Source organism: Arachis duranensis, chromosome 3, assembly GCF_000817695.3.
Source record: "Arachis duranensis cultivar V14167 chromosome 3, aradu.V14167.gnm2.J7QH, whole genome shotgun sequence".
NCBI classification, from domain to species: domain Eukaryota; kingdom Viridiplantae; phylum Streptophyta; class Magnoliopsida; order Fabales; family Fabaceae; genus Arachis; species Arachis duranensis.
The window spans coordinates 33427282-33437981 of record NC_029774.3 but is presented as its reverse complement, the minus strand read 5'-3'; the positions used below and the strand labels follow the sequence as shown (position 1 = coordinate 33437981).

Genomic DNA, 10700 nt, shown 5'->3' with positions numbered 1-10700 from the left:
CTAGGACCTTAAATATTATCTATGTGGGCACCTTTACCATACTGAGAACCTCCGGTTCTCATTCTATATATATGTTGCTGTTTTTCAGATGCAGGTCGGGAGGCACTGCACTGAACATTCTGGATACCTTCTAGAAGCGAAGAACTATATTTTGGGTTTAGCATTATGTTCTGATTGTATATATATTTACGTAGTTGTTCTCTACTCCCTTGTATTTTATACTTTGTTCCTCCTAGAGGTTGACTTGGAGAAACATGTGTTTATTTTACAGTTTGAAGTTGTATTCTGGGTTATGTATATATATATATATATATATATATAAAGCATACTCCGGCCGGCCTTAGCTTCACAGGTCGAGTCGGAGCTTGTTATCTGTATTTTGGAATTCTAATCCATACGTATATATGTTTTAAACCTTCCTTTCGAAACTTGCTTATCCATCTATGCGTAATTTTCATGAGTGATGCATTTTCTGTTTTATTTCTTATTAACTTCTCTGTCAAGGATCCTAATTACAACTTCCTTCAATTATATTACATTAGTATTTTTTATTTTTAGAGGTTGTAGCATTTCGCCACCTTTGGTTTACGTCCTGGGCATAAAGCTCTGTGTGGTATGGTGTTATAATTTGTATGTTTATTGAGAGATAGATTACATAAGATGAAAGTGATGAAGATTGTCTCTAAACTCATTCATGCTGATGTCTCGCTACACATCGAAGTAATAGAAAAATACTTTGAAAGAACTAGCAGTGTCCACAGATTTAGAAGGTGATGATTTATCATTATTGTTAAGCTTAACAGTAGTGTTTTTAGATTTATTTTTATATTATTTCTTTGACTTTTTGATCCAAAATCAGTTGTGTACTCTATTCTTGATAGACTTGTCTTGATCACTATTGAATTTTTTTACAAGATTGTACACTACAAAGTACTTTTGCTTGTAGAAGTGATAACCGTCATTGTCATAAGTGATCTTCAATATGGCAAGAGTCTCAAGTTCACTCGAAAGAGGAGGAGAGAAGGGATCAACCCATCTTCTGCTCCAACAACTGCTCTCTTCCTTTGAATCCACGTTGATTAGGTTCTTTAAGAATACTGCCATTAATTTGGCCTCTCTATAAGACTTGTTATTATCATTTTTGTTCTGATCGAGATTTTTATCTTTTTTTAAGCTCTTCTTGCAACCCTATTCATGAATGTTGGATAGCATTGCATCTTCTTTCTTCCTAGTCCATTCAATGCTTTATTTACTTTTTATTTAAATATTACCTTTCACCAACAAATTAATCATGAATTCTTTTTATTTTGGCCTCTATATATAATAGTGTCCCGAAATTTTTAATAAGATAAAGTACATTTAATAAATTTTTATCTTATTTTTAAATTAAATTTTGATTCATTAAATAGTGTGATTTTTGTTTTCTTAATTTAATTTAATTTATTTTAATATTATCTATATATATATAGATATAGATAAATCTCATTCAATTATATAACCATGGCGGTCTACTAAACCGCCTGTCTTTGATTTTGTGGCGGTTTAAAACCGCCGCTAATTGAGAAAAAAACCGCCGCAAAACAGCACCTCGGTTGTAGTGTATTATTTTTAAATACTTAAAGATAGATTTATATTGTAGAACAATAAAATTTTTTATTGATTTAAGATTTAAAACAGTTTGAGAAGGTATATAAATATATACATAGATTTTAAAATATACAAAATCTCGTGTACGATAAAAGCTATACTTGATTTGAGAAATTAATAATACATACCTACTGTTTATTTATTAATAATATATCTTAAAAATTTGAACATTATAATTTTTTTTCTCTTAATATAAATGATGGTGTCAAAGAACAACATAAATAAGATAGTGAATTTAAAACTTTGAATAGATTGAACGAGATCCTTTTTTTCTGTTTAATCTTTAATTTTTTCATTAACATATGTGTTATAAAAAAGTTATTATTATTATTATTATTATTATTATTATTATTATTATTATTATTTGACATGTAAAACTCATAATTTACTAAGTTATTAAGACCATCATTAGGATATTTACAAAAAGACTAATTTAAATCATATTTATGAATTTAAATATCTAATTGATTTATTGACTATTCTAATGACGATTCACTTAATTTAATTAAGAAAAACACATAAGAATATATCACACGATAATTTTTTAAAGAGTTATTGTTACATCATTTATAATAAAATAATAAATTTAATTTTGATATATTGATAGTGTAAAATATATTATATTGTCGTATAATTATATTTATTTTTTTGAATAATTATTTACACAATTAATAAAAATAATATTTTTTATAATGTGATGTTGTGTAATTAGATGCACGTATAAAATTATTTTATTTTACAGAACATCAAAATTAAATTTCTAAAAATAATATCCTAAATCATAGTTGATTTCACTTTAAAATTATCACAGTTACATGACATATATGTGAAGCTTTTATTTTACTTTTTTTTCAAAAGAAGTAGATTATATATTATTAATTATTGAAAAATAAAATATAAAGATGTCCAAAAGTAGGACAACATAATAAAAGGTAGAAATTTTTTAAAATAATACACTAAAAGTATTCATTCAACGGTGTATGGTCAAAAAATGAAAAAAATCTTAAAAAAAAAAGAATAATAAGTCAAATTGAATAAGACTAAGAGTTTGCCTCATGAAGATGACGATCTAAATTGGGAGTTCTTTGAATTTCACGGAACAAATTGACAGGGCTTGCTAGAATAGTAGATGGCATTGAAGAAGAACCTTCAAAAATTAACTGGTTGCGAGCTTTCTAGCAATTCCAGCAAATAATGGCCAGCAGTTGAGAATTACGGTCAACATTCTTCAGTAAATTAAACATCTCTGTTGATACAGTCCACTATGTTTAAAAAACGTTCGAACTTTGAGGAGGAAGATAGTCACAAAGATAATTCTGAGACCATATTTCTTTAATTTCAGAGCAATCGATCAAACAATGAGTGATCAAACAATGTGAAGCTTTTAATTATTTATATGTGAATTCTCATTTATATTATGCACACAAAAAATCAGTTAGTTATTATGTATTTATATATAAATATATATATATAATTTTTTTCAAAAATAAAGTGATATTCATTTATTAATGAAAAATAAACATAAGTGTGAATTCAAATCAAACAACTAAATAACAATGTAAAAAAATTCAAATAAGGAGGTTTTTATGGTGGAAAAAGTATTTTCTGGTTTTGAAGGACCTAATACTTTTTAAATTGGAGAAAAATTTGGAATTATTTTAAAATTATATTTCCATATCTAATAATAGCTCAACTACCTATTCAAAATCCAAACAAAGCCTATGGAAAGTCCAAGCTAGCGGGAGCAGATCCTCTCCCGTGCCAATCAAAATTGACACCCTCCAGTACTAAATCTCAGTCTTTAATTAATTTAAACGGTGATAATTATAGTTGTTTTACAACATCGTTTTATTTAACCCATAAATTATCTCTGCCTTCTCTTTAGGTATGTTAAACCTTTCTTCTACCAGACCTTTCTTCTTCCTTGTAAGTTTTATCTTTATAGACTACAGGCCATCAAACTTGATGTGCATGATGCCGCTATGCTTCCGACCTTAGTTCTTTTGCTTGACCCTCCTTCTTCTTCACACAACTCCATCTCTTCGAACTCGATGTTGATGTCGATGATGCCACTGTCATGTTCGACCTCATATAGAATTGGGTTTTATTCACACTTTATCACTTAGACAACAAATCGTGAGACCTTCCAATCTATTCAAGTGGTCAATGCACCTAAACTATTGATATTGATGAACGAGACTAACATCTAGTTGTAGAAACTAATAACTTGTGTATATCTTGAAAAAAATGTTGTGACCAAAATGAGGTGGGCAGCAATGATGAAATGCAAATGGTTTGGCATGAAGCTCCTTATTAAGGATGCACATAAAACGGGTGAAGCCGGGTTTGATGGGATCCAAATCTGACTTGAAATATATATCGGGTTTATTTATTAGACTCGAACTTGATCCTAGACCCGATAAAACCAATACACTTGCGGGCCATAATTATACCGGGTAAAAATCGGGCCGTTAACATTACATTACGTTGATACCTTCTTGTAAGGTAGCATGTAAAAATATCTAAATTTCTAAGACTCCGACCATTATTTAACATGGTAAAATTCACTTAGAAAAATATAACAAAAATCAACCATTCTTTAAAATTAAAGCATAACCACAATCAATACTAAAGCAAAACCACAATCAATACTAATATTGTCTAATAATATCAAATATTTAAATCAATACAAATGACAAAATATTATGCACTAGTCTAAAGTCTTATGCCTTCTAAACATAAAACATTAACTTATAGTCTTATAATGACTAATAACACAAAATATTAAGGTTTACAATACTTAAATTCCACATAAGAATAGTCATGATCCATCACTAATAATACAAAATATTAATTGTGTATGATGACCGGGCCACTAGGCCGACTTCGAGTGACCCGAGTTATGACCCGACCCGACCCAAAATAACGATCGGGTCTATTTTTAAGACCCTTACCCGATCCTAAACCTGATGAAATCGCACCAAATTAGCCTCTAAAATGTTCGGGACCGGACCGAATCTGTGCACCCCTACTCCTTATGCTAACTAAAAAATCTTTCAATTTTTAATAATATTTTAAGATGGAGTAATAATGGCAAACAAGAACTAATTTATGAACTAGAGCATCCTCATTCAAGACGAATCTAGATCCAACCATCAAACCAAAGTGGAGTTAACTAAGGAAATATCATAAAAGCCATGGAGCTTGTTCTCCGTGCTGGAATTTAAGTTCAACACATATAAAGAGATGATTAGTATTGGGTTTGGGTTTAAGCGGGTTGGTATTGCGGGTTCGGGTACGGTTTTCGGGCTAAGCCCAAGACAAAAAAAAATCCAGACAAAGTCACTGTAAACATTTGCCACATTCTCATTCATTTACTTAATTTTTTGGACAACTAATAGAATTTTGAAAAGTTTTGGGTACACACAGCAGAAAAAAAACTTACGTATGGCAGCAATAAGAACCACAATTTTAGCATATTTCATATTGAACTTCTAAGACCACTTTTTACTTTTTCCACCAGACAATTCCTTCAAATAAATATTATACTTTAACTAAATAAAATTAAATATTTCGAAGTCATTTCTCTTTTGAAAGCCCTCCGCTCCGATCCACGAGTTTATGCGCGAGGTGAGTACTAAATATGGAAAAATGTTTTTATTTTCAAAGAGCTGAAAATTTCTTGCAATTTATATTACTTTTATTACTTTATTTTATTAGGAATTTATGAATTTAACATTGCAATTATTTGTTTTTTTTTATAAATAACTATAAGTATGTTATAATTTTTTTAAAGTTTATTTATTTTTTTGGAAATATATAATCTATAATTTTTTCGAAAATGTACATACTCATCCTATTACCTATGCAAAAATGAAATTAATAAGCATTTAGTGCATGTTAATCCACTAATATTAATTTTTTTCGTAAACTCCACTATCAATTAAGTGTAACAGTAATTTTAGACAATCAAATATTTCATATAACTAAATCCAACAATATATACGCGCTTTTTTTTTTGTTTATTTTCTTCCTTTTTACCATTCTTTCTTCCATTCTCAATTAATTGTTTCTCGTCCTTTATTTAAATAAAAGGTTTAATATTTTTGCAGATAATAATATTAATATATAATTTAAAATACACCATTAGTTAAATTTAAAACTAAGATAAAAAATTAGATAATAAAAATAATTGATAATTCACTAAATAAAATTATAAAAATTCGACAAAATGCAAAAAAAAAAGTATTCAAATAAACTGAAAAATCTAAATTAAATAACAACTGAAATATTTATTCAAATAGAAATGAAACAAACCTTAAATAATTGAAAACTCTAAAATAATAAAAATAGTAAAATACTATAAAAAAATTTCTTAAATTTATTTATTCATTCAATGTAAACTTAAAATTATAATAAATTCTTTTAAAGAGAAATATTAGAAAATTAATTAATTTTTTTAGTTTAATAATTTTTTTTTAAATTTAATAATATATTTTATTCTATATTTTAAAACATTAATAATTAATTAATAAACAAGGACAATAAATTTTGATGAGTCTTCTCCTTTCAAATTCTAAAACATATAAACTGAAAATTTATAAAATCCTCACCCAATCCTCCAGACAACCATTTCCCCTTCCTCCTTTTGTCAATCCCCGGCGTCACTCTCTTGCTTGGCGTCGAGTTTGCCGTCAACGAGGAAGCTTTGCCACCGTTTCTCCAGTGCTTCGCATACGGTTCTCTCTCTCTCTCTCTCCCTCTGTTTCACTTTCGATCTGTGTCTCTCTCTCACACTTTCGATCTCTGTCTCTCTCTTGCTCTCTCTCACTTTCTTCTGTTGGTTTCAGGGGATACTAAATAAGAGCAAATTTGTGGTGTTTGAAATTTAAGGGGAGAAAATGAAGGTTAGATGGTGAATTGGTGATTGAGTTTTGGAGCACATAACCTAGTCATATGTTTGCTGTTTTTCATTGTTTTTCAAGAACCAAAATTGCGTGCAGTTGATATTCTTATTGCTTGCATTCTTTTACTCTGCCAGATATTTGCAATTATGTCACTGTGAGCTAAAAAAATATAATTTTGTTTCATTACAATTTTGTTAGCTGAACTTGAATTTATTAATCGACTCAATTTGTATAAAGCATGTTTTATTTAACTATGACGCTTTTGATTCTCTTTTGCTGATATCCTACAATCAAGCTTCAAGCTGTTTTGGATTAGAATTGAAGTTCTCTAATTTGTATAAAGATGTCTGCAGCATTCAATTTATTTGATATTACCTTCCATTAAAATTAAATGATGATATAGAATTTCACTTACAACCACAATGTATATTTCTTCTTCAAGTCAAGGGCTTGTCAAGAGAATGCTGCGGAAAAATCCAGAGCTTAGGCAAGCGTATGTTTAATGCTTGACTTCTTAACAGTTACTTTTCATCTTTTAAACTATTTATTAACCGGTGAAAAGTTGAAAATCAAAATCTGCCCTTGCTGTTTGAATTTGCTACTAGTTCATTGATAAGTTCAATTTATTCTCTCTCTTTTGCTGAACAGATCTGCTACATATACTATCATCTAGACATCCAAACCTCATTGAGCACACCAGTGAGGAAGCCAAGGAAGCTAAAGATATACAAGTGAGAAAGCTAGTGGATACATAGCTTATGCATCACAGGAACTCTTGGAAGCAAAAGAAACTACAGATTAAGTTATAGTTTTGTGTTTTAAATTGTAGTGGGAGCATTTGTTTGTATTTGTGACATGTTATAGAAGCAAGTATATGAATGAATTAGATTGGCTGGTTTGTTGACATTGAATTCTTGAAATTAGATTGGCTTTTTGGAAAATTCTTCTCTTCTTTACCTAGTTACAAACAAAACAAATGCAAAATCTGATATTTTCAAAACAACTAAAACTGTATATTGTCATAATTTCATATAAAGCATTATGAAAGCATTAATATAGATGGGAATAACAACTTGCTAATAACATAAATGGTAGGAAACTATGAATTTTGGCACATTGAAACATAGCATGAGTAAAAATTTTATGACAACTTGCTTGATTACTACATTCTTGATTAATATTCTTCCGTTTCCCTTGGTTGAAGAACTTCTACAACGGTAAACCAACTGGCTCAAAGATAAATACTAGTAGTAGCAAATAGCAACACCCAATCTCAATCTTGTTCTTGTAAATAACCTAACTCTTTCATAAATCACATTTAATTAAAACTCGTATCACACAGTAAGTGAAGTTGGCTATAACATTGTAGTGTCCAATCATAAATCATATTCACATCTAACCATATATCCATCAGAACTCATCTCCCCATTACTAGAAATAAAACCCAACTTTCATGAATAAATGACTTAACTCACCATGTTAATGTCTCTTAGCTGCAATTCCAGAGCCTCTGAACATTCATGGTGGTTTTTGAACAAACAAGGTACTAGTAATATTGCATCATAATGTCATACGTTTTTCAAAATAGCATCAAACAAATTAAGATATAAATTTTTTTTTTTGTTATTGATTCTCGTTAACACTGAAAAGTAAACAACAAATTAAGATATGAAATTGCGTGAGAAGAACGTTTAATAATCACATTAAGTAAAACTATTAAAATTTGAAGAGAAAAAAAATGTATTCGACTAAACCAAATTCTAAAGTCTAAACAAAACTTAATAACAAGTGAATTGTTTACTAAAATAGAAAAAAAAAACCTTAAAAAAATAATAAAGTCTAAATCACTTTTGGTTCCTAATTAAAATGGAAACTGTCTTAAAGGATCCAATCAACATGAGTTATCCACCTTGGCATTAGCTTCTTCGCTTGCAGACTTGACAAATTTCCTCCAAAAAGAATGGTTTTGCCACACAACAGACATCTCTTCGATGGGAACTCCCTTAGTCTCGGGAAGAAACTTATGAATAAAACCGCTCATGACCAAAACAAAGAAAGCAAAGAAGATGAAGAGGCCAAATTTCATGTGGCAGAGCATGGAGGTGAATACTTGAGCAATTGCAAATGTGAAAATCATATTGACCGACACATTAATACTCTGAGCTGCAGATCTGACTTCAAGGGGAAATATCTCGCTAGGAACCAACCATCCAAGAGGACCCCATGACCATGCAAATCCCATCACATAGATGCATATAAATCCCACCACAAGGAATGCATACCATTTTGGCAAGATTCCGGGGTTTCCATCGACTCCAAATTTACTTGCTATCGCGACGGTTATCACAATCTGACAGATAAACATCTGAGCACCGCCTTCGAGAAAGAGCTTGCGCCTTCCAACTTTGTCAACGGTAAAAATTGAAACAAAGGTAGCAAGCGCATTAAAGGCACCGGTGATCATGGAAGACATAAGAGAAGCGTTGCTGCCAAAACCAATGGTTCTGAACAAAACAGGAGCATAGAAAGTAATGACGTTCATGCCAGTGAGTTGCTGGAAGAAAGGAATGGCTATGGCCATCACGAGCTGAGGCCTATAATGCCTCTTCAACAGAGTGGCCCATGGGTGTTTCACTGCCATGGACGATTCACTCGCCTCAACAAGGTCCTTGAACTCTTCCTCCACGTCACTGGTTCCTCTAATCTTGATCAGCTCTTGCTTGGCTTTCTCATCTTTGCCACGCTCGATCAAGGAGCTCGGCGAGTCGGGGAGAAAGATTGCGCCGATGACGATCATGACGGCGGGTACAGCCGCGAAACCCAAGCTGTAGCGCCAGCCTTCACCGTTCTTCATCTTGGCGAAGAAATAGTTGAGGACGTTGGCCACAAAGATTCCAATGGTGATGGCCAACTGGAACATCATGTTAAGGGCTCCTCTGTATTTGTAAGGAGCAACCTCCGACACATAGATTGGAACAGACTGATTGGCACATCCTATTCCGAAGCCAAGCAACATGCGACCAACAATGAGCATCCACACTTTCTGAGCAAAGGCATTGAAACCGGCACCGACGAGAAACAGAATACCGCCGGACAACATGGTAAGACGCCTTCCAAAGATTCGAGTGATGGAAGACGCGCAGAGTGATGCCACGAGAGCAGCCAGATACAGGGAGGATGTAAAGAGTGTCAAAACCTGGCTGTCAAACCTGCAATACTGATTGTCAGATGGCTTCATGTTCATCTCCTTTGCATACACGTCTGGAAAAAATTTCTTCAGAAAAGGATCCATCGATGTAACTCCACCTGAGATGCCAAGATCATATCCAAAAATTAGTCCTCCAAATGCAGCAACCATGCATGTCACAAAAACACGAAAAGTGAGTTTTCCGGGATATTGCTTCCCATTGCCAGACCCCTTTCCAATGAGTCCACCGGCCATTGTTTTATTTGATCGGTTAATGGAATGGAAACAAGGGAGAAGAGAAAAAGAATCACTGATGATGAGGGAGAGATATAACTAAGAGAAGAGAAGGGAAGAGAAAAGAAAGGACTAGTGTTAGGTTTGTAATTGAGTTGAGATCAGAGAAAGAATGCAAACAGTGATATTTTATACATCATTCAAGTTAGGGCAGTTATGACTTTACCACCGAATTATTATCTTTTTTTTATCTTTTATTATATTATCTATCTTTTGTTTAAGATAAAATGTTTTTTTTTTATCTTAATTTGAAGATTTTAAACTCTCCAAAAAAGATAGAATATACATGTAAGTAAGATTAAGATAAAATGATCAAATTTTAGATAAAAATAAAAAATATATAAATTAAAGAATATTAAGATGTGATCAATATAAAAAATAATATATAAATATGTGATATCTAAATTTAAGTTTTGTATAACAAAAAAGTTAATGAAAAATCTTACGGAACAACTTAAACTAACTATTACTATTTTTAGTAATATTTAAATTGAAAATGATTTAATTTAAAAATAATAAACTATCTAGAAATAAGGTTAAGTTATCTTTTTTATGAAATCAAATATTAGTAAAAATAAATTAAAAATAATTTAATTTGATACTCTAAATATTGCATTTTAATTTTAAATTTATGCATTTAAATAATCTTTTTATATATTTTATTT

At 30.9% G+C, this 10700-nt stretch overlaps 1 protein-coding gene and 1 long non-coding RNA gene across 2 annotated transcripts; one reads left to right on the top strand and one right to left on the bottom strand.

The window, feature by feature from the left end:
• Positions 1-6237: 6237 nt before the first annotated feature.
• Positions 6238-7458, top strand: LOC107478673 (uncharacterized). Its single transcript, XR_008007347.1, has 3 exons — positions 6238-6386; positions 6498-6554; positions 7203-7458. It is a non-coding gene; the product is annotated as an uncharacterized LOC107478673 (long non-coding RNA).
• Positions 7459-8445: 987 nt separating this feature from the next.
• LOC107478638 (sugar carrier protein C-like) lies at positions 8446-9996 on the bottom strand. The gene has a single exon (XM_016098774.3). The coding sequence runs from the start codon at positions 9994-9996 to the stop codon at positions 8446-8448; it is 1551 nt and encodes a 516-aa protein (XP_015954260.1).
• Between the last annotated feature and the right edge of the window lie 704 nt (positions 9997-10700).